At 31.5% G+C, this 25,225-nt stretch overlaps 2 protein-coding genes and 1 pseudogene across 4 annotated transcripts; 1 reads left to right on the top strand and 2 right to left on the bottom strand.

Moving 5' to 3' along the window:
- Positions 1-5,129: 5,129 nt before the first annotated feature.
- LOC111316048 (uncharacterized) lies at positions 5,130-5,927 on the top strand. The gene is made up of 3 exons (XM_089753533.1): positions 5,130-5,362; positions 5,461-5,522; positions 5,644-5,927. Exons 1-3 carry the CDS (start codon positions 5,269-5,271, stop codon positions 5,767-5,769), a joined length of 282 nt encoding a protein of 93 aa, XP_089609659.1. The 5' UTR covers positions 5,130-5,268; the 3' UTR covers positions 5,770-5,927.
- Positions 5,928-7,038: 1,111 nt separating this feature from the next.
- LOC111316354 (eukaryotic translation initiation factor 3 subunit A-like) lies at positions 7,039-15,320 on the bottom strand (annotated as a pseudogene). Its single transcript, XR_016333164.1, has 12 exons — positions 11,556-15,320; positions 10,802-11,017; positions 10,316-10,683; positions 10,191-10,220; positions 9,737-9,974; positions 9,452-9,603; positions 9,090-9,310; positions 8,780-8,987; positions 8,491-8,696; positions 8,105-8,185; positions 7,764-7,964; positions 7,039-7,656 (listed from the first exon to the last, which is right to left on the bottom strand). The product of XR_016333164.1 is annotated as a eukaryotic translation initiation factor 3 subunit A-like (transcript).
- Positions 15,321-16,706: 1,386 nt separating this feature from the next.
- On the bottom strand, positions 16,707-24,523 carry WDR55 (transducin family protein / WD-40 repeat family protein). 2 transcript variants are annotated; one of them, XM_022918985.2, is made up of 16 exons: positions 24,029-24,523; positions 22,982-23,193; positions 22,853-22,888; positions 22,648-22,712; positions 22,482-22,569; positions 22,321-22,393; positions 22,148-22,254; positions 21,625-21,667; positions 21,443-21,499; positions 19,364-19,440; positions 19,189-19,237; positions 19,052-19,098; positions 18,872-18,945; positions 17,957-18,012; positions 17,574-17,694; positions 16,707-17,061 (listed from the first exon to the last, which is right to left on the bottom strand). In XM_022918985.2, the coding sequence occupies exons 2-16, from the start codon at positions 23,074-23,076 to the stop codon at positions 16,991-16,993; spliced, it is 1,059 nt and encodes a 352-aa protein (XP_022774720.2). In that variant the 5' UTR covers positions 23,077-23,193; positions 24,029-24,523; the 3' UTR covers positions 16,707-16,990. The 2 variants fall into 2 exon arrangements, with proteins under 2 accessions (XP_022774720.2, XP_089609724.1); XM_089753598.1 differs by lacking the exons at positions 16,707-17,061; positions 17,574-17,694; positions 17,957-18,012 and adding an exon at positions 18,272-18,526 and having other exon boundaries at positions 24,029-24,488.
- Between the last annotated feature and the right edge of the window lie 702 nt (positions 24,524-25,225).

Genomic DNA, 25,225 nt, shown 5'->3' with positions numbered 1-25,225 from the left:
GATAGATACATTATGTAGAACAAATCTATTAGAATTCAATCCTATTTCATTTTGACTTGTTCTCATGAGTTATATTTTAATAGTTTAAGATGTTGATAGATCACACACAGTTAAGGTATAGTACAAAATCAAATGAACAATAAGATTAATGTAGAAACAACAAAGTTTTCTTTGAAATAGATCTTAACAAAGCTTATGTCAAAATAAAATAATTACAATCGTTCTATTCTAAGGTAAAGAAAACAATTTAAAATCCTTTTGTTTATGCAAAAGAAAATTAGTTTTTTGTTTACCTAAATGGCTTGAGAAGTGAGGCAATTTTCGAATATTAATGGTTAGTGAAATATTAATGGTTGTAAGCGACATGTTTAAATGCTTAGTAATTATTGTCTATTTTTTTATTTTTTTAAAAAATAACATATTTAACATTTATTTTTCATAACTGGTTAAATGCATAATTGTATAACAAAAAATACAAGATTTGATAATGGAAGTATTTTTAAAATTTCATTATATACAAGCAAATTCAAAGACCTAAAGAAACATAGGGGTTTATAGAAAACATAGCAACAACATAAGAAGAATATATGACATGAGACAATCTTTTATAATTACTCAGAAATAGATTTGTATAATAAATTAGAAAAGATCAAGAACATCATGAACAGCTAGTAAAATGTGGTACAAAACTATAAGAATATGAAACAAGAGCCTTACCAGTGGAAAGAATGGAAAGATTGCAAAAAAAATGATGAAAGGTATGTAAATTTAACTTTTAAATGACATAAAACTTAAATGTGGCAAACGAGCAATTACAAATAAAGTAATAAATTCCACTCCTAAATAATGAATTTGGACAAAAAATGAAAAGTGTTTATTAGTTAAGTAGAAATTAATGAAAAGATGGCTATTCATTTTCAAGAGTTACACATATCAAATTGATTATGCTCGGAGAAACTCACCAGTAGAGTTGGCAATGAGGTGAAATAAATTGATTTTTTGTTTTTCCCACCTCTGACTCAAAGCTTTAATAGTTTTACCTTATACCCAACCTAGTCCCGCTCAAAGGTTTTAATTGAAAAACCTAATCCCGACTCGTTAAGAATATTATTTCCCCAAATCCAACCTAAATTAACCCGGTTCGAATTTAATTTATTACCAATTTAAATTTACTGAAAACTTAACAAATCATAGTCTAAATATATTACAAGCATTAACAAATTAAATTAAATTAAATCACTCACAAATTCAAACTTAGTGCATAAAACTTTTTTATCTAGTAAAATCTCACAAATTTTTACCATAAATAATAGAATTATAAAATACATAGGGGTGAGCAGATATTGGTTTAAATCGATTTAACCGATCGAAACCGATAAAATATGGTCATTTTAGCTTGGTTTAATTGGTTTTCAGTTATAGTCAGTTTTGAAATCGGTTAAATTGGTTAAATTGATCGATTATCAATTTTAAAATTGATAACTGAATTAATCGATCTTATAATAATTAAAGGGCCCTTTAATAATCTATACAAAAAATTTTATTAAGTATATGAAGGATTATTGAATGTGTTTTTGGCTAAAAACACCTTTAGTAATTCCTCATAAAAATTTATTTAGGGGGTTATTGAACGCATTTTTGATCAAAAACATCTTTAATAATTCATACAAAATTTTTTTTGAGAGATTATTGAAGGTGTATATAACAAAAAATACCTTCAATAATCTATACAAAATTTTTTGAGAGGGATTTTTGAAGGCATTTTTTTACAAAAAATACCTTCAATAATACATACAAAAAATTGTATTGAAGAGATTATTGAAAACATTTTTTGCCAAAAATGCCTTCAATAGCCCTTGATAAATTTTTTGAGTTTGAATGGATTATTGAAGGTGTTTGTGACAAAAAATACTTTCAATAATCCCTCAATAAATTTGTATGAGGGATTATTTAAGGCGTATTTGATAAAAAATGCTTTCAATAATTTTTTGTACAGGTTATTAAAGGTGTTTTTGGTTAAAAACATCTTTAATAATCTCTCATAAAAATTTATTAAGGGGACTATTAAAGGCATATATGACCAAAAACGTTTTCAATAATCCTTACAAAAAATTTTGAGAGAGATTATTGAAGGTATTTTTGACAAAAAATGCCTTCAATAATCAAATCCTTTATAAAATTTTTTGTATGAATTATTTACTGAAGGATTTTTTGTATGTGGTAAAAAACGCTTTCAATAATCCATACAAAAATTTTTGAAAGGGATTATTGAATGTGTTTTTGGCAAAAAAATACTTTCAATATGCCAAAAACACCTTTAATAATCAAATCTCTTCTAAAATTTTTTGTATGGATTATTTATTGAAGGAGTTTTTAGCAAAAAATGCATTTACTAATCCCTTATAAATTTTGTTGAGGGAATAAATGCCCTTTAAAGGATAAATATGTATATTCTTTGACAACCAATGAATGTTTTGATCTCTTTAACATATTAGGAAATAATAAAGAATATGCATAAAAGCTATGGGGTTTATGTACGAAGAATGCTGTTAGAACTTGAAATATCCTTTAATTAGTTTGTTTTATGTTTTTTATGAATTTTTATATTCATTTGCCAACTTAGAGTGTCCTTGGTTTGAAAGTTCAAAGGATCATGAATAAGGCAAAAAAAAATGAAAAACTTTAAAAAAAAATTACATACATATATCAAGGATATTTTGGTAAATATCTTAGGTCGGGTTGGGTTTCATATAAACCGACCCTGACCCGAATCCACCACTCAAAAAAATAAAACCAAACCGACCCGAACCGAAACCCTTTTCTTTTAAAAAACAATCCAACCCTAGATGATTAGATCAAGTTGAAACCCAATGATTTTGGGTTGATTTACCATCTCTACTCACCAGTAATATCTGCAATTATTAGGAATAATGACTAACCTGTAATCCATGAAACTCTACAGATTTGAAAAATAAAACATTGTTAAAGAATTATCAATAATAATAAATATTTTGTCCAAAAAAATAAAACATTTTTACTTGAAAATTATAATCACGTTTACAAAATCTGTATTGAGCCATAACATTCAAACTGTCAAGAGAAATGAAAAAGAATAAAAAAATCTATAATCAGAGGCTTAAATTCCTATTGGACACTGAGTAATCAGAATAGCGATTTCAAACCTCATAACAATCAATATTGTCATCGGAATTGAATGGATGTTGTCGATTACCCTTAGCTTAGAATTTTTTTTACTTCAAAATAACAAAGGAAAAACCTCGATTTCATTAAATAAAATCCTGGACATTAGAAATCCTTTTCAAAAGGAAGGAGGTCTGCAAAAGGTTTTTCGTTTTCATTTTTTAACAAAAATGCCAACATAATGCTTTAATTTCATAAACAAAGAATTGGGTTTTGTTTGATCCAATTGTAATATCCAAACCTGGGATCATTAAATAATGTTTGACTGACGACAAATTGAAGACACATGGCACAAAGTTTTCAAATGGCTAACTTCACCTCTCGGATTTGTAAGAAAAACAAGAAGTCATAACATGTTGTTATATTATTTAATTATCTTTTAAAATATAAACTCCGATAGATTTTTTATTATTATTTATTTTTTTATATCATACTAGCTTTAATCTCTCGTGCAATGTACGAAAAAATAAATATAAATAAACTTGTAATATATGAAGATACTTTAAAATAAGATTTGTTAAAAAAAATTGTAAAAAACTGTCAACTAACCAAAGATTATTTTTTATAGTTAGAAAAAAATAAATAAATAAATATGCATATAGGAAAGTAATACTATTTCAAAAATTCTATTAAATTTAAATAAATATTTGCAAATGATATTTTAATAAATATTTTTGGCATCTAAGATATGGTTATGGTTTTTTTTTTTTAATTGAAACTACAAATACATGTTATAATAATAATAATCAAATATTACATCAATATAACGTGAGGGACAAAACTTAATTGAAATTTTTTAAGTGAAATTTGTGAAATTTTTTCATAAAAATAGTTTAATAAAAATTTTAATAAAAATCCAAATCTATTTATTGATAGAATTTAATATGAAAATCAATAATATGTAAAATATTATTAAAATTATTATTTATAATTTAAATTTGTTATATATTTATTTAATGGTAAAAAAGTCTATCAATATTTTTACTAAAATGTTTAATTAAAAAATATATCAAAATTTATTAAAATTTTTTCATATTTGATTTATGTAATAAAAATTTTCAATTTATTAATTTATTAATTTTTCAATTTAATTTTTATTTTTATTTAAAAAAATTATTGGATACATTGATAATAAAATTTTTTAACTCTAAAAATGAAATTACAATAATGACATATGTCTTATTTTTTAAATTAATTTTTTATTATTTTAAATACACACTAAAAAACATACGTTATCATCTTTATTTTATATGTAAAATTAAAAAATTTTATTATTAATATATTAAATAATTATTTTATTTAATTATTTTTAAAAGAACTTGCGAATTTAACTTAAAAAACTTGTTCTTTCTATAAAACTGGATATAAAATCTCAAAATTTTAAAGCCTTCTCCTCACCGTTAATCCAGAATCTCATGGCAGATATGCTCATAATTAAATATCAAGAATTTCACGAACTGTGACATGTTCCCTGTAATTATCTTTCCTCACATTAATTACCAGAATTCCCCTCGCAATTCCTACTTTCATCTCATGTCCTTTAACAAAAAACAGTCACTCAAAATGTTGCTCACGTGCAAAATATTCCATGCTCCTCACCCCTTCTTCAAACACGTCAACTGAACAAAATCCCCATCCGATCCATCCACGTATTCCCCTTCAGTCAATCCAACCTCGACACCCAACGTCACCTCAAGGACTCGTGGCGGTCTGTCATTGGTTCAAGAGCCAAACAACAATACGTAATTAACCGAACCAACGGAACCGACCGAGACATGTCGCAATTGGAAAAATCTAATCTAATGTGTGACCATGAGTTTCTTCATCAACAGCCACGTGTCACGCAAGCCATGCAAAGGTTGCCACGTTAGATTACGTAGTGCAGTTAACCAAAATCCCACCCCTGTATTTAAAGGATTAGCCCCATACTTCGTCTTAATTCCCCAACAAAATCTTGCATGATCTGTCCCATCTTCAGACAGCCAACCTTTCAAAATTTAAGGAAAGTTGTGTCCTTGTTTTGGGCTTTGGTTTTGAGGTTGTTTCTCTCTCTGTCTTTGATCATTAATGGAAGGGAAATCGGCCTTAGGGATTGATAGAAAATCTTCGATAGAAAGCGAGCCGAGGACTTTGACCATTGATCAAATTCAATGTGCAAGAGTAAGGTTTTTTTTTTTTTAATTATTATTATTATTATTTTCTAATGAGTTTTGGATATTAATTATAATTGCTGGGTTTTGCTGAGAAATTGTTTGCAAGAGGCAGCGATGTATGTGGTGAGTACGAGAAGCATAGAAGAAGCCATGAGTATTTTCACAGAGGTAATTATCAATTAGTATCATTGGTTTCTTTTTTTTTTTATTTTTTATGGTGATATATATATATATATATATGAATGTATGTTTAGAATAGTAAATTGATAATTAAAATGGGTGAGAACAGGGATTAAAGCCTGTAGTTAGCGTGGCAGCAAGAGATAACATGATGGATCTCAAACAAATAGAGTGCTTACAAGATTTACAAGAACAACTACAAGGCATACGGGACGTCGTTTCTGCACCTTTTTAGTCATATTTTTCATTAGTTTTTTTTCATTATTTCAACTTTTTTTTTTATTTACTGTAACTTGGGTTCAGTTACTGTACAGGATGGAATTTTGACTAATTTCCATCATATTAATCATTTCATTTTTCTCTAAAATTATATTTCAGTTTTTTTTTTTTTCATGTGAACTTCAGTTATGCCCCGCTTCACTTGTCCTTTTTTTTTAAAAAAAAATTTATACAAATACAATAATATAATATTTAATTAAAGAATTATTTTAAATAAATAATATACAATAAAAATATTTATTGTAAGGAATTGACCTTTTAAAAATCCTTTAAGGTAATAATGAACATAATTTGAAACAATTCATAACAAAAGTTCGATATTCTATTTGAAAAAAATATCTTCTTTAATTTTTATGTCAATTAATATTTATTTATTTATTTTTATTATAATTATAAGAGTATTATTTAATCAATTGTATCATATCTTTCAATTTTTTATCATTCCAAAATATTAAAAAAATTTGCCGTAATATGCTGAGTTTTTTTTTGGATAAATAATACTTGTTATATAAAACAAAAAGTAAATTAGATTGACTTGCCGCATTAATATTAATGGCATAAGTTTAGAAATGATTTTCAGACTATGAAAAAAAATTGATTTTATAAGTATGTTATTTAATTAATGAAATAAAAAAAAAAAAACCTAAGATTTTGAAACGAACTTGATAGCTAGATTTAAAGTTCTAATAAGGGTATCCGAATGTTCTTAGAAAAATTTTGGATATTTACATTTTTGTTTGAAGGGAGCGTATAATCTAATTTGGGCATTCAAATATCCTATTTAAGGCATTTGAATGCTAAATTTTATTTGATGAGAAATTCAATGCCTTAACATAGACATTTGAATGCTAACTTTCTGTTTGTAGTCTGGAAGCAAGAATAAGAAAGGATATTTAAATACCCATATAAAGTATTCGAATTTTTAGTATGAAAGTCATGATTTTTCAAAAAATTAAAAGATTTCCTATGGATTAGAACATGATCTTTCACATAAATAATTACCTCGGTAATTATTCGAAAAGGTAAAAAATATTTGTCGATTAAAACAATTTAATTAAAGAGTTGATTTCTTCTAGTCTTGTACACATTTATTTTTCAAAAGTTTAAAATTAGTTGGTTTAGTATATGATGCATGATATCCTGTTCAAAAGATTAAAGTTCAAATCTTCCTTCCTAAAAAAATTATAAATCTCATATTGTAATTCATGTTATTCATATAAAAAGATTGAATAAAAAATAACTTCAAGTAAATAATTACTTCTTTAAAGATAGAATAAGCAGTACAAAATTTTTTAAACAATTAAAAGCTAAATAGGAAATATGAAATAGATGAAGGAAAAAAAAAAGGAAAATTACATGTACAATTAATTTTGTATGCCAAATATGGCAACTAATGCTTTTTTTTTAATTAATGTAGTTTTTTTTTGTGTCTTGATGTAATAATTAGTATTAACATATTTCCTCGATTTAGTAATAATTAGTATTCACCTACACGTTCAGGTTCCTGAGAAGGAGCCTTGCTAACACTAACCCTGAGATCAGATTGTGAGGGTGAGGCAGTTGCCCTGCCCCAGAGATCAGGTTCTGAAGGTGGAGGTGGACCAGAGCCTTCAGCTCTGTCTCGCTTGAACCTAGGCACATTTTTCCCAGGGGTCGGCGCAGATGGGCGGGACCCAGCAGGAAGTTCAGAAGGCCTGGAGAGCCCCTCAGTTGATTTTCCCAAAAGAGCTTCTGTTCTCAGCCTTTCTTTTTCTTCCAATTCTTGTTCTCTCTGTCTCTGCTTTTCAGCAATCTCATCCAATTTTGCCTTGCATTCAGCTTCTTCTTTCCTTCGTCTCTCTACCTCTGCAAAGTTTCAAAATGGCAATAAATGAAGCAAAGTATGAAAAGAATGCTCTATAAGGAAAAGGCAATATGAAAACATAATCAATAGAAACACAGACACATAACTTCACGTTTACAGGCTTCTTCCTCTTCTTTTAGCTTTGACAGTCTCTCCTCTTCAGACCTAACATAGAATATTTTCTTTCTCTTGAGCTCCCTTTCCTACTTCCGAACCTGAATTATTTAATTGATTCTCTCCTCCTTCTCTTCTCTCCTTCGGTCAAACTCTGCTTGCCGATGACTCATCACTCTTTCCTGCAATATTATCTATGGTAAAACAACAAAATCAAATTAGTTTATGTCAGATAGCATGTGATCTCTGAAAGAGAAAATCTTACTACTAGCAATAAATCTCTGGCAAGCAAAGTTCCCTCAAGCACAAAGCTGAACACTAAATTGCCTCTAACCTTATTGTCCAGCATACATGCCAGCCTGTTCTTCTCTCTCAGATCCCCATCATGGCACTGTCTGCTCAGCTCAACTTTCAGCTGCAAGACATGAAAGGGAATTACAGTCACTATTGTAAAATGCAGAAGCAAGAAAACAAAAAACCAAGTTCCATAAAGACAGCAAAACCACTTCATAAACTGCACAAGCCAGAAAATGTAAAACAAAGGTAAAGCAGCAGTCCAAAGAGATAAAAAAAGAGAAATGGTCACTGTCATATTGAGAGAAGGTAAAATAAAGGGGAAGTTTTGAAACTTGTTATGTGTGTGTGTGTGTGTATATATATATATATATACACACACACACACAAGGGATGCAATAACAATAGGACAATTCAATAATTTACCTGTTGCTCATGTTCAAAAGCACTTTCTCTTCCACTACTCGTTGTTGGAAAGCAGCTTCAATCAAGGGAGCGGCCTCCCCTCTCTTTGCCCTCTCCTAGTAGTCCATTGTTTTATTAAGTTCTTGCAGTTTCTTCTCCATCTCCTGTCTCTCCTTAAGCTGCTCAGTCAAGGCCCTCTCCATCAAGACTTATTTTGTCAATTTCTCCTATACCCACATGCAATGTCAAAAAAAAAAAAAAGATCATTCTAAATGAAAAAGAAATATAAAAGAAACAAATGCAGACTCACTCCTAAAATTGTTTTCTTCTTCCCGCCCTTTCTTATACGCTTCTGAGTTTCCTCTCGTTTTGCCTGTGCTTCTTCAAGCTTCCGCTCCTCTATTTCCTGACAAATCTTTTCAGCTCTTCGTTGCTCAAACTCCGCAGCAAGCCTCTTCTGTTCTGCTTCGTCAGTTATCTTCTGCATTTTCAACCTCCTTGACTCCTCCTCTCGTTCCCAGAAGATCAAAATGAGGAGAAAAAGTTACAACAATATTTAAGTACATTAATTCAATCTAGAATTTTGATAACTAATAAATCCATACTTCCTAGTTCCTACCATTTCCAACAGTTGGCGTTCTTGTTCTTCCTTTCTTTTCTCAATGATTGATTTTCGAGTAAGAAGCCTTTTGTGTTCCTTATCTACAACCTCCCCCAAACCTGGAAAGATTTCAGCTAGTTTTGATGCTTTCTCAACAGGGGGGTATATCATGGCTCTTGCATTATTCAAAGATTCAGCAAAATTAGTCAAGTGAACCCTGAGCCTATCAGATTCAAGACCCTGAAAAAGTAAAAAATGATGAGCAAAAGTGATTGAATTCTCTGTTGTGCTAATACCCATAATAAAAAAAAAAAAACTCTGCAACAAGTACATAAAAACATACAGAGAGAAATGCATAAAAAGCCTAAGATACCATCTTACCATATCACAAAAAACCACGATCCCCTTCATGTGATCGACTTTCATAGCAATAAAATTATGTTTCACAGCATCAACAGAAATCTTTTCCACCATTGAAAAATCAAAAAAGGGAATGATCTGAGACAAACCCTCAATTTTCATTGTCTGATAAACTTGAGACTTGAAGTTGCCAAGGGGAAATTTTTAAAATAAAAAGAAAAACATAAATGACAAAAAGTGTATAGCACATGGAGAGAAAAATGAAAATAATAAAATAAAATGAAATTAAACAAGCCAAACAAACACATGACTTCACCTGCTGAAGCAACCTCAGAGTAGCAAGTTTTTCAATGGCAGGAATGCATGGGGAGAGTTGAACTTCTGGTACAGATGAAGCAGAAGACAGCTTTCCGCCAAGTTTTGAGATTTTTGTCAACAAAGTTTCTATCTTTGATGCAATATCCAGAGAGAGAAATTCATGCTCTAAAGGATGATAAAGATCTCTCACTTCTTGAGTTGCACAACTAAGCACACCTTTGGAAACCTAATAAAAGAATGAGATTGTCTTAACCTTCACACATCTTGAAAAATACATTAATTTGAATTAGCATAAAGCCGACACTACTTTTGCATCTAAATAGAATGGGAAAGAAAATAGGATTGAAGCACGCTAATGGTACATACTTGAAGGCTTCAAAATCCTTAGAGAAAAAATGTTTTACCCAAAGAAAAGCATGAAACAACTCAACTTTTAACTTACCAGTTCTGAGAGAAGCGATGACCTTGAAAGCTGGAAGATGTGCAAAGTGTTAGAAAAAAATTGTAATATCAAAGTAACATGAAAGATAACATGGAAAAAATCTAATTCAATGCAACAACACATACCACTTCTCTATTCTCAACTTTAGAATCTAGATTAAATCCTATAAGATTTGCAATCTTTAGTTTACGCTCTTTCTCATTTTCAAGTTCCACGTGTGATGCTCCACGTGTTTGATCATAAGGGGCTATTGATAGTGCAGCCAAAAAAACTGATGATGCTATCAATTGCAAATCCTTCTGGCTTAAGTTCTTATTGAAGTTGTTTTGAGGTGTAAAATGCTTAAACCATTCATAAGCATGATAGAGATGGCCAGCTGAAATCCAAAAGATTTCAGTCAGCTTGGCATAGTAACAACCATCAATGAAGATTTAGGGGTTTTCTTAACCATGCACATCAATCCATGAATGTCTTCAACAGATCGAAAAGCTTCCTGTAAGAAATATGACAAGCAATAACTGGAAGCATGTAAGATCTATCCATTAAAAGACACAAACAGAAATGCATATCCACTATGATAAACAAAAATGGAGATTAAGAAATTCAGAGACCTGGCAGAGTTTGAGTTCTGTAGCTATCTTTAGTTGCTCAAATCTAGTATCAGGATACTATTGCAAGCTCTCTGGGGCAGAGAGGTCAGGTTTGTCCCTCTGATCTTTATATCTGTTGAGATTTGCTAAATGATTTCTTATAATCTCACACAACCTTCGGAACTCTGTTGTTCGTTTATACTGCTTGCAAAACTGGAATGCTCGGTGTGCTATCATCTATAACACATGTAAAGCCTAATAAGTTTCCACCAGTTGAATCGCAACAGTAAACAGTGTTAAACCACATCATGTTGCTATTGTTAGATAAATCAAACAAATTCCTCAAGGACCTGAACTGCAAGTTAGGTTGCAGTATTCTATGGGTAAAAGACAAAACATGATATACTCCTCCATGTATGCCAGCAGAGATCATGTCTACAGGCCAAGATCAAAATGCTAAATCAGTTGTTTTATTTGTTTTATCCACAATCAAGGAAGTCTTGGCAATTCATTTGAAAACAACTAAAATCCTACGTTGTCCATTATAAATATATAAAAATGAAGGAATTGAAAAAATGATCCGTAAATTCGCGTTTGGAATCAATTACACAGTTCAGATCATCCCACAAAGATATTCTACATAAATCCAAGCAAACCGCGTTCAGCCATTTACAAGGTTATTTGTGGAGAGTAAAAACCAATCAGCACGATATCCAAAACTCAATGATTTATACGTAAGTAGAAGTAATAAAAGTTCAACAATTGATTGAAATACCGCATATGGTGCCTTCAACTTGGAGTTATTCCGCAAAATTTCAAGCACAGTTCTATACGTCTCCCATAAAAACTTAAACCAAGGTGTAACAAGTTTTCGGTGACCTATCCTTTCCTTTCTTTCAACTGACACAGCTCAACATCAAATCCCTGGGTCTTCTATCCGCCTCAAGGTCATCCACATCAAGAGCTTCTTCCAAAGCTTGTGCCTGGATACAAGCCTGCTCCGCTTTCTCAGTGGAAAGATGCATAAAGTGTTTGATCACTTCCTCCAATGAACAAATGTTCACTTGCTGACAAACAATTCGATATTGAATCAAACCATCTTTTGCAAACCGACCTTTTCGCATATCAACACCAAGTTGTATGCATTTAAACATAATTCTTTCCAGTGTTTTTTGCCAAGCTCGATATCTTTTGGACGTAATTAAATCATGAAGAGTTTGCAATGCATTATGCTTTTGCCCAACATTTATCAACTCTGCATCCATCAAAAAATAAAATAATTTATTTCAAAAATTTCAAATAAAGAAAGTAAAACTGCAAGCAATGTGCAAATTTAAAGAAAAAAAAAAGGAGGCTGGTTGATTTCCGTCAGCTCCTTTTAATGCATTCTCGGCTCTGGGAAAATTTGCCATGTTTTTGAATCAAATTCCTGAAGAAAAAAGGAAAGTTGGGATAATACACATATTAACTCCTTGAATGAGGGGAAGGGATGAATTCTATAAGAGCTTGCAATCGTAAGCTAAGGTGCTGGAAGGTTTAAACACAGATTATGCGTAAAAAGGAGGAGCCACGTGCTTTGCTTATAAGGAGACAGAGTTGGTTAAGTGCAGGCAAGAACTAACTAGTTTACTCTTAAGGGAAGAGACCATGTGGAGGCCAAGGTCAAAGGCTCTTTGGCTCAAGGAAGATGACAAAAACACTGGTTTTTTCCATGCTGCTTCATTCCTCTAGTCGCTGGAGAAATAATTTCATTTCGAAACTACGAGTGTCCCAAATAACTGATAGATTACTTCCAAAACATCTTCTCTACGACTACTCCTATACATGTGGACTGTGTCATTGATACATTGGAGCAACGGGTAACAAATGATATGAAGTTGCAGGTACACAGGGATTTCACGGATTTCATCCTAGCAATGCGCCAGGATCGGAGGTATGACTGCATATTTTTACCAAAAATGCCATTTTGGATTATGGATTTCTTTTGAATTTAAACCACACTGATGTTGTCCTAATACCAAAGGTAACACTAACATGAAGGATTTCAGACTTATCAGTTTGTGCAATGTGTTGTACAAGATCATCTTAAAAATGTTGGTGAACAGGTTGAAGCCTCATTTATAAAAAAATGGTTAGGGCAAATCAGAGTACTTTTGTGACTAGACGGATGATTTTTGACAATGCAAAGCGATTCACTCCCTGATTAATAAGAGAAGTGGTGGTAAATGTCATATGGCCCTCAAATTAGATATAAGTAAAGCATGCGACAGAGTTGCATGGCCCTACCTTGAAGGGGTAATGCTGAAAATTGGTTTTTCACATAGAAGGATGTCTTGGATAATGACTTGTGTACGTAGTGTTTCACATTCGGTGGTTATTAATGGAAGCCAATGTGGTCGGATTTGTCTGACGAGGGGACTCAGACTGAGAGATCCATTGTTACCGTACTTTTTTCACGTGAAGGGATTATCTTCCTTGTTGAGTAGGGCAGAACAGAGAAATGATATCCATGGCATGATTGTTTCTTGGGGTTCCCCGTGAGTCATATCTTCTGTTTGCTGATGATAGTATCTTATTCCTCAGAGCAAGTGTAACTGAAGGCCGGCCTATCATGAACATTTTTCGTCATTATGACCTCTCAGGGCAAATGGTTAGTGTTGCCAAATCTGCAATCATGTTTAGCTCAAATTCAAGTGAAAGGATAAAACGTGAGGTTAAGTCATGTTTTGGTGTTTTTAAAGATTTATCTATAAACTTATACCTTGGGTTGCGGATCATGATTGGCAGATAAAAAAGCAGCTTTTCAAAGAATCAGAGGCAGTTTGGCAAAAGGTTCAAGGCTGGAAAGGTAAACTACTATCCTTTGCGGGAAAAGCTGTCCTAATCCATGCGGTTGCACAAGTAGTGCCATTGTATTCTATGAGTTGCTTTAGGCTTCCAAAGAATTTGCTTCATGAACTAGACATATTACTACCAGATTTTGGTAGGGCAAAAGACTCATCATTGGATAAATAGGAAGTCACTCTATCAAGCCAAGCTTGATGGGGGCTTGGCTTTCGAGATTTTGAAGCCTTCAATCTAGCTTTTGTTGGCAAAGCAATGTTGTCGAATTGTACATGAGGAATCTTCACTATGTCACAAAGTACTGAAGGCTAAGTACTTCCCTCATGATTGCTTTTTGAATGCACGGTTAGGGACCAATTCATCATTTATGTGGCGTAGCTTGATGGGCGGGAGAGAAGTTCTACTAACAGGGTCATGATGGCGTGCAGGTGATGGAATGAAGATTGACATATTACGGGACAAATGGCTTAGCAAACCCCCTACCTACAAACATGTTTAAATATCGAACTGTGAATCGTATATGGAAACATGCTGTGTTCCATGTTTGGACACGAAGCCATCAATTTAATTCTTCAAGTGCCTTTAAGTGGCTGTCATTCACTAGAAAAGTTGATCTGGATAGACTTGCAGCTAGGACAATTCATAGTTAAATTTGCTTATTTTGTAGCAAGGAGGCTAGTAGGGAAAAAGGTAATGGATAAGGGACCACGCTCTCCATTGTGGAAGGCAGTGTGGACGTTGAATGCTATACCAAAGACAAAACTCTTTGCATTGAGACTGCTATGGTGAATACTACCAATTAAAGATGTGCTTTGAGGTCGAGGGCTACAAATGGATAACAAATGCTGTGTTTGTGGTGAGAAAGGGAAACAATTCACCACGTCTTTTTCGATTGTGCTTTCAGTCACAAGGTGTGGGAAAGTTTGTGCAATTGGGTCACTGCTTCCCTGGAAAGTTGGTCAATGCCTGCCGACTCTTTGTTAAATTTCTTCATATAATCACAGCAAGAGAATCTTATGGAATTGTTTTTCATGCCCTATGGCTATTGTGGAAGAACCGAAATTGGTATTATCATGAAGCAAATTGTAGATCAATAATAGAGATTATTAACAGAGCTATCAGGATGACTGTTAATATAAATATCTTGAGGATAAATGATGTGGGAGAGCACAAGAGCGACTCGGTGAATAACTGAAAGCCATCCTCGTTTCATGAGGTTAAAATAAATGTGGATGCTGCCTTTCAATTTGATGCGTTTATATCATAATTGGTATTGAACATATAAAATATATTTTTTATTTTATTAAATTTATATATAACTAATATTAAAATTTTAAATCGTGCCACAATTGTATATATATTTTTTGTATTATATTTGTATTGTGTTTTACATAATCAAGTTTATCAACTGAAATAGCTAAACGAGGGACGGTCGCTAGGGACGAAAGGGGAGTGGTTTGGCTAATTGCATTAAATCCATGTTCAAAACTCTCTTAATGCTGAAATGAAAGCAATTCTTCTTGGAATTAGGCTGGCAAAGGAAAAGGGTTTTGACTCAGTTTCGGTGAAAGTGACTCCGAATTAGCGGTAGAAGAGATTCATAAGGCTGGTGATTCATGCTGGCAATGGGTGGGAATAACTGTGGATATTTTGGACGTTGCATCCCAGTTCTGAGTTGTCCAATTTATTCATGCAAACAAAGTTACAAACTACCTAGCTCATAATATTGCTAGATTATTTTGTAATGTTGGGCAACAGTGAGTTTGGATTAAAAGTGCAATCTCGAGTGAAATCAATACAGTGAGAAGTTCGAGTTTGAGTTCGACTCTTAACTCACGATTCGATATTCGGCTCAAATTTTATCAAATTTTATTTTCTTAGTTCAAACTCGATTCGTGATCGAAATCGAACTACTTGAACTCGATTCATGATCGAAATCGAATCACTCGAACTCGCTCGATTAAACTCGATTAATATATAAAAATAAACTCGATTTGTATACTCAATAAGAATTCGATTATTTGTACTCGAGCCGAACTCGAATTTGAGAGATTTTATTAATTAAAATAATAAAAATATATTTAAATATAAAAATTCGATTAGATTCGCAAACTACTCGAATCGGATATAAAAATACTCAAACTCAATTCAATCGATGAGTCAAACTATTCGAGTTCAACTCAATAATAACCGATTCAAATTTGAATTTTATTCAAATCGAACTCGAATAACTTACGAGTATTAATATATCATTCACATCCTTAATTTGAATGAAACCCACCTAAAGATTTCTATAATATTAATGCTACTTTAACCTGGGAAGGTGTGTTTGATAAACCAGTGAAAAATTTTAAATCGTTGACAATCAAAATCTTCAATGATTTTATATTTTTAATGCATTTGATAAATCATTTTAAAAAAATCAATTAATTGAAGATTTTCAATGAAAAATTGTTGAAAATCTAAGTAGCTTTTAGCTGCTGCTTAATATATTATATCAATTTATTTTAAAAAAAAGTTAGATAATTCAATTAATTTCATAATCTTTGCTTTTAACAATTTATTATAATTTTTTAAAATTTTATCAATTCAAAATAATTATAAAATTATCTCATTTTTTATAAAAAAATTAATAAAAATTTTATTTAACATCTAATTTTCAATAAAATATCAAAAAACTTTTATATCATAAATTTATAAATTAAAATTTTCAGGATTAAAAATTCAATATTTAATTTTTAATATTAAATTTGTTCAGTTTATCACACAGTAGGTTAATGAAGGCATTAATTTATATAACAGAACATGAATTAATCATGTTATTTTATGTTAATTGCCTAAAATATCACCTCCTATAACTCATTTTCTTCTAATTGAAAAAATCAAATGTCATTTCCAAATAATTCTCATTTTTCCTATTTTGTAAACTAAAACTAAAAATTCTTTTAAATATTAGAACAAACAAACAAAATATCATACATCCTGAGCGTGAATTACAGCAAAATCATCGGATTTTAATTAGAGCAAACATCTTTGGATTTTAATTACAGCAAACATCAAGCGCTGTCATGCATAGTCGGCATTTAAAATTTTGTCATATGGTTCTAAATTTATGAAGTGATTTGCCCACTCCAATGAGAAGATAATGAGTTATTCCAACATACAGATCATTTTATGGCACCTTGAAATTGGATCAATCTGCCTCTATAATGCATCAAACCTCACCAAGGATCTCTTCACATCAAAACAAGATGAATTGCCTAACTCATTTGAATCCTTTAACATTTTTTAGGGTAGATGAAAAGATATGCACACTGGCCAACAGTGCAAATTACCTATAATTGTTGCAAGTATTTGACAATCCAACTAAAGATCTGCGAAAAAGTTATTTGAACTGCTAAAAGCAGCTCCTTTATTTGCATTTTTCACCTTGCTCCCTGCAAAAATTGAAACCAGGAAAAAAAAACCAACTTACATACTTGGCAACCCTTCATAACTTGAATTACCAAAGGTAATAAAAAGCTGGAGATCTGGCGAAATTAAAGTTGGAAAGACCATTGAATTCTACATGGCATTTGAAATAATATGCTGCGGTTGAAACCAAAGACATAGTATGAAATTATTCATTGCACTGAAAGCCAACTTTAGAAATTTTTGGTATAAGAAAAATCAGCACTGGGGCTGGTTGACAGGAGTCTGCAAACCCACCTTTAATTGATTGGAAAATCGAATCTCAACATTCTAAGCTGATGCTTCAAGGTTTATTTTTATATATCATTCCTCTTAATAAAAAAATCTTATGGAAGTTAATTAATAAAAAAGCTTCATTTGAAGGTTCATAGTGATGCAAAATTATGTCTGGGTGATTTAGCAATACTGCTCAGAGATATGTAATTTATTAATTTATGCAGAAGTCTTAAATGAAGGGCAGAAAAGAGAACTAGCATACCTGTCTTGGATTGAGAAGGATTATCATCCACCTCCATATCATCAGTATCACTGTCTGAAATAGCAACTTTATCGTTTACAGTGTTTTCAGCACCTTGCAATATATCATTGAGATCCCACAACTGCATTAAAAAAAAATAAATGGACCTTCATCAGTGTAAAGTCTTGCACCAAAGCACTTGATTATCCCAAGCAATCTACCAAATGACTTTGATACAACTGCAAACCATCAGGCCTACTTTTGTACCATTAACCTCCTCATACAAAAGCAATCATTTGTACACTTGCGAACATACCACATAAATTTCTAAAATTTCATACACCACACCATTGCAATCTCACAAAGAAAAGCGATGGCAACCAAATATGGAGAGAAATATGCACCTTCAACATCTGATCATGTGATATACTACCAAGAAACCTTTGATCGTGAGAAAAAGCTACAAGAACAAACAAACTTTCATCAAATAAGCATTCTTCAGCAATCACAAAACAAAATGTCCAGCTTGGCAAAGCACAGAAAAACAATAATCAACCTTTTTAAGAGCAATAAAAACAAAGTTTAAAGGACAAATCTGAGTTAGGAACTAATGGTAGTTGGTTATTCAAGGGAGCACCACACAAATTACCAATGACACCATCCATACCATCATATAAAAGTAAGGTTCAAGGGGTGTGAGGAGCTGATGTTTGTTCACATCAACAAGCATTTACAGCATGCCAATATTAATTGCCTACAAGCATAACCAGCATTGCACTCTTTTGTTGTCACTTTTGCCACCAACTTTTGATATTTGCCTTTTGCTTTCCTAGTTTTCATGATAAAGCAAATGCAGCTGATATTTGTTCACATTAACAAGCATACACAGCATGCCAATATTGAACGGCCTACAAGCATAACAAGCATAGGCTCTGTTTTGTTGTCGCTTTTGCCACCAGCTTTTGAATATTTGCCTTTTTCCAAAACAAACGCAAACAAAAGAAATTCATATTTAGCTAAAAGGAAGTAAATAGTTAAAAAAAGCATACCAACCTGAATATAAAGGTTGCAGATAGAAGTAAAATGGTGCTTTTCTTTGTCAAATTTTAAAATTTGAAATTCTAAAAAGAGAGATTCCTTTGGTATCAAAATGCTACTTTTTTCTTTTTGCTTTTGAAAGCAAAAGCAGGTGGTGAAAATGGCAAACCTAAAGGAGCCTTCATAAAAGTTACCTATGCCAAAAAATCCTATTAATTCTACCTCAAAGTGGACATAGTTGACTTAAACTTGGATCAGAAAAGGGGAAAGGGATATAATACCAAGGCCCTCAACCGGATAATCAGAATGCTCTGCAATTGGTTGTATGATTCTGTTAGGCAATATGCCTACTAGGCTGGAGAAAAAATCAAAGGAATTTTAAATGAAAGTTAGAGCAGGTAGGCAACGATAAGATGAAAATCAACACCAAATAAATGTCTCCTTTTGTGCTTATTTCTCACCTGATGAGTCCATTCTCAGATCCTGTAATGAGTCTATCTTCATCAAGCTGACACAATAATTTGAAAAATTTTAGTAGAGAATGTTTCTAGATTGTTAGAAACCAATTGATATTATAAGAATTTTGAAACCAGCTTACCTTCAATAAAGCCTCAACAGAATTTGGAGAGAGATCAACAAAGCGATCACTAGACAACCCAATGAAAAATTCAGGGCACAACATTTGGTGAAAACATCATAGAGAGAAAAAGAGAGAAAGTCAAATGATGAAGGATTCTCGTAAATGAATTAAGGTGATTTTCAAAGCACAATACCTGCAGTCCTTAAAAAATCCCCATGAATATAACAGCAAAGCTCCACTTTGTGATCCACAAATAACTTTCCGACCATTCTGACAAAATACAACGCATCCCAGGATACAGTAAGGACAAGAAAGCAAAAGTAAGGACAAGAAAGCAGAGCAAGGTTATTAAAACTATCTATGAAGTCTCATTAAAATATGAGTTATTACAAAAATTGCATTATTTTGCTTTCTAACAGCAAATATCATGAAGCATACTGCTGATGAATTAAAAAAAAAATTTTTCTTAGAGAAAGGAAAAAGCTTCTCCCTAATCTTCAGACAGAGAAAGAGTTGAACTGCCAAAATAATCCCATAAATGGATTCGTCACAACTGAATCCTACATTTTGTTTTGTCCATTCAAAGTTATTGTTTTGTCCATTCAAACTTGTTATCCACCTTACAGTCATAATCCTCTAGAAAAAAGAAAAGGAAAAAATCATGTCATCTTTGCAATTAAGTTGCATAAAAATATATGTTGATGTACAGCATAAATTAGGATTCCATACAAAGTAGAATTTATCCTTTTATGGTAATTGCAGTGGCAAAATGTGCAAAAAACCAATACCTTTAACATTTGCAACTATGGCACCATAATATGCTCTAGATATACTCCCAATGAAAAGTATAGGCTAAACGCTTATAAAGCCATTCTACTTTCATTAATTTGTAATTATGCCACCCCTCTTATATTTCTTTTATTTAAGCTATCATTACCCTTTTATATACAAGTGAATTAAACCACATAAAACAAAAACAGTTAACTCTCCGTTAAGTTTGATGATGCAGCTTCAAAAAAAATTTTGATAGATGTGGCAAAATAAAAAAGATAAATTCATCTAAATAGCAATTATATATTGTATAAATCAATAACAAAGGAATAGTCTTTATTTAAACTTCATTAAAACAGCTTAACAGGTAAATCTAATTTAAGCAAGATTAAAAAGGGGGAGAAAGAGCCAGAAAAGAGAGAAATGGAGAGGATCAGTGAGAGAAAAGAAGGGGGAGAAGGACTTGTGGGAGAAAAGAGAGAAGGGGGTGATAAAGGGCCTGAAATGGATCTGTTCAGGTGACCAATGCCTAAGAATGGATGAAAATTGGCAAGATCTAACATGTATCTCACTGAATCTCAAAGGGAATATTTTTGAAGATGAATAAAGCCTCGCATCTTCCAAGAATCTGACTCTCAATCTTTGCAAGTCAGATTCTATATTTGTTGCACTGATTGGAAAATATATGCTTTTGCTATTGCTAATTTGTTCTTTCTGGCAATGGATAAGTTTGGCATGCATTAAGGGGGAGGGGGGGGGGGGGGGGGGGGGGCTGGGCTATCTACCATCTTAAAGGCATCACACTTCCTCATTGGTGAAAGAGCAGATTATTTCAAGACCTCAATAATGCAAGATCTTGCAAGATCTCATTGGTCCAGCATTGGACCTCCTCCACCTCCTCCCTCTTCTCACTCGCTACCCTCCACTGCTTCATCCCTTTATCTTTTTTCTAACTTTTCCTTTCACTTTTTTTAATGAACTAAAATTTAATCCAACCCTCCTTTAATTACAATTAAATTAGAGTAGATTTACTTACTAAGCCATTTAATTAAGTTAAACTATTATTTAATGAAAAAATAAAGTTGATATATGATTAAATGACTATTACTTCAAAAAAAGAATATCAAAGAAATACAAGCATTAAATTATAAACATAGCCTATTTTATATAAAACAATTTAATTTTAATGCCATTTCTTCTTTCTCATTTCACCACATCACCTGCCAAAAGGTTTTTTTTTTCCTGCTCGTGTCACTAGTTAAATAGCATTTTTTATCCACTCCACCATATTTGGCAGAGGCTAAACAGATTCTGTTACCCAAGCGGCTTAATTAACCCAATTATGAAAGTGTGATGGCATAAATTAAATAAATAAAAGAAAGAAAAATGGTTAAAATGCAAATTTATTAAAGGTAGTGTGGGTTTAAGAGAGGTTTGGCCAAAAGTAAATTAGATGCAAACATAAAAAAAATCTGATTATTCAGCAATTAAATGAATCTACCTTCATAACTAGAACAGAAGTAAGCTCATCTTCAGAAAATTCAGAGCGTGTTTGGACCTACGATTAACAAAGAAATGGATCAAAGAGTCAACTGTCCAAATGCATAGCAAGCACAGTCTATTTAAAAAATTTTGCAATCAGAAGTATCAAGAACTTTAAAAAGGTTTGAAGCAAGAGCTTACTTTATATGTTCGAAGATTGCAAACAGAAAGAGTCCCATCTCCACTTAAGAATGAAAGAATAAACATGTGTTAAGGTTCACCTAAAAAACCATTAGACAGAGAGAGAGAGAGAGAGCAAGGGCTAGGGAACACTGAAAAGAAGGAAAATGAAAGAAATTCTATGACATTTGCATGTGCCCATGCATGGACACTCATTACCATGTTTATTGCAAAAGGAGCTATGAAGGTAATGAAAGAAGGAATCATAGGAAACAAAATACAATAACATTATCATTTTTATTCTTTCTTTTGGGCAAAATCTTCCTAACAAAACAAGCTCATTTCATGCTTTGACAAGCATCATCTTAAGCTACACATAATTTGAAAATTTGACATTTCTTTAGCACATGTAACTCTTACTTGGAAAACAGAAGAAAAAGAAGTTCCTTGTAATCAACAAAAGAGCTAAATCAGAATAATTTTTTAAATATATAACTGAAGTACTGAAAAGGGAAATATTCAATAAAACGAGAAAAACAGATACCTTGTTGTTAGCAATTTCAAGGAATCTGATACAAAATTCATATCTGAAATATAATCTTCATGAGCATTAAAAGAACCCGAGCAGGAACGTTGCCTGGTATCCCATACCTGCAAAGAAGGAAAGCAGATAAGCACAGAACCACATAAAATTAACAACACGAAGTAAAAGGGAACCTTAATACAGCCTTCATCATCTCCAGAGGCTACAGTTGACTCTGTAAGGTTGATCAAACTATTAATGGCATTCCTGAACAATCCAAATAAACTCATATTTCAATAACTAATTAAAAAAGTAAAAAAAAAAAAACATAATCAGAGAAGCTGTGAGAACCCACTCATGAGCATTTTCAAGACGAGCAATTACTGATCCAGTTTCAACATCAGTAGCTAAAATAGAGCAATCTTTTGAACCTGTCGCCACGGCTGAACTCACAGACACACTCAACATCATTTGATAGAATCCACGGAGTGAAATGATGATGAAAAAAGTAAATGCTTTACCTTGTCCACCGTTGATAAACCGAACTGTTCTACAGGACTCAGTATGAGCATGAACATCCAGCGATCTTAACAACAAAAAATCAAAGAAAACTTTTAGAAATTCCCTACCAGTCAATTTCATTCAGCTGTATTGACTTATTATGGTTAGAACTTAGAAATGGAAATTATTATAAAAAAGAAAAAGAGAAAAACTTAAATTTTGTACCTTTGTAGTGAGGAATCATCGATGTTATATTTGTATCTGTAAAAGACGAAGTATAACTCAATAGATAATTGAATTTGAATTATTATATAAATAGAGGAGAAAATGAAAAAAAAAAAAGGAAAAATATACAGTTGAAGGTCGCCGGTAATGAGAGAAACAGCAACAAGTTCTTTTGAAGGATGAAAATCGAGACCAAAGGGGATTTCTCCTAAACTAGCCTCCATTACAGAGATTATTTCACCACTTTCTAGTAAGAACGTGGCAAAAAATCTTAAACCCTTCTTCTTCTCCTTCGACCTTCAATGGCTGCGCCAAGGTTTAAGCAATACTGCTTTTCAGGCCTAAAATCCAGAATAAAAAACAAACCCTTAAATCATTAAAAAAATACTTAGTGCCCTTTTCCCTCAAAATGCAAGATTGAAACTTTTACCGTTTGCACCGTTACTCCAGTTAAGCCCAAAATACGAAAGACGCCACAATAACATGCCAAATGGCAAACGGCCTCCACCACCCTCACCCCAATTTTTTTTATTAGACTGTCTATTTTATACTAACTTGAAAATTTCCTTAAATTCATTTGATCTTGATCACAAAAGTTCATTATTCAAATTTGTACAATCCGAACTTAAAAACAACCGGAATCTGAATTATTTAAATCTGAAAATAACCAAAAATTAAATTGATTTGAACCCAAATTAAAAAAAATCCAAAGGATTGTAACTTAAATTACATATAATTTTATTTTTATAAATATTAATTTTATAAAAATAATAAATATAACAGAAATTATTAATTTATTTTAAGTTTAAAACTTTAAATTATCTTTTAAATTTTTTTTTCTTCACTATTACTAATTATTTCTATCATTAGAATACAATACAATTTAATTTTAATGTTTATTGGTATATTATAAATAAAGTTTTTTTTTATTTTCTTTTTTAATTTGATAAAATAATTGAATAGATCAATAATAAATTAATCATTTTAAAAAATAATTAATAATAATTTAATAAAACTAATTAAAGCATTTACTTTTAAATATTTTATTATAAATTTTGTATCACAAAACCATTACTTTTTGTCAATTGAATCAATTCAATTAACTCAAAGTCAACCTCAATTGAGATCAAATGTGGAAGAACAAGAAATTTGAAGGTAAGAGTAAGTTAAAATTACCTTTTTTTTGTTAAAAATTTGCTGGCTTGCTACAAATTGCTGTTGAACTTGAATGTAGTTGGAAAAAAATCTTTGAATTTGTTACTGAGAGAGGCTGTGGCTTGCCTAAGTTTGTGTCAGTGAGGGAGGAAGGAGCGGAGGGCAAGAAAGGCAAAGATTTTTGTGAATGTATCGATTAGGAGAGGGGATTTACCACTTTACTGATTTTGGGTTATATGAGTTTGGCTCTTTCTTTGTGGGAGAGAGAGACGAAGAGCGAGATTGTAGCAAGAGAGTGACTAAGAAGAGAGAAAGAAGCAATGAAAATTGAAGAAGAAGAATAAAACGTGTGGAAGGAGTGAAGGCTGGAGGGTATAAACGTTCGTGGGCAGAGGCTGGGGGGTGTTGTGGGCTGGCTGTCCTTTGTTTCAAAGCCTGAGGTTTTGTACCTGGCGGCGGCGGTGATCAGGGTAGCAGTCACATAGTTTTTTTTTTTTTTTTTTAATTTAGTGTATAATTTTATTAAAAGGTAATCTGATAAATTTTAATTAATGAGAATTTTTATTAAAGGAAATTTTAAGAAAGTTTATAATTAAAAAATAAAAAAATATGATATATAGAGATTTTAGATGAAAAAATTAGTAAATTTTTTATATAAGTTAATGAGAAATAATTATATTTTTATTTTATTATTTATAATTTTATATTTGAAATTTAGTAATAATTTTTTTATTATTTTGATATTTGTATTACTATCAATTTTTTGCTATTAATTTTAATTCATATTAAATTAGTATTATTTTTATGTAATTATTGAAAATATCATTTTTTATATAATAAATTGAAATTAATTTGTCATAAAAAATGTTAAATCAATTAATATGATGAAAAATAAATTTATCCTCTCATTATTTTATCATATGATAAAATTTTAAAATATATATCAATAATTATAGTTAATAAATTTTAAAATTATTATATTTTTTAATTTATAATATTATTGAGCTGGAGTTTTATTAGGTCTAGCATCTTTGCTTAATGTTTAGTGTTGAAAGGTCTTCAGGGAATCATTGCAGACTGCAGTCTCCTCGGAGTTTTTTGTGGTGGTAAAGTGTTTGATGATAAATGTTAGTAGTTAGTTTCTTATGATAAGTCCAAATGCCCATTTCCTGAGCTTGCATCTCAGGATTCATCCCTTCTCCTTTCCCATTCCTCTTG

Source organism: Durio zibethinus, chromosome 24 (genome assembly GCF_047325235.1).
Source record: "Durio zibethinus cultivar Kanyao isolate XHJ-2024 chromosome 24, ASM4732523v1, whole genome shotgun sequence".
NCBI classification, from domain to species: Eukaryota; Viridiplantae; Streptophyta; class Magnoliopsida; order Malvales; family Malvaceae; genus Durio; species Durio zibethinus.
This window is presented reverse-complemented; position numbering and strand designations above follow the sequence as displayed.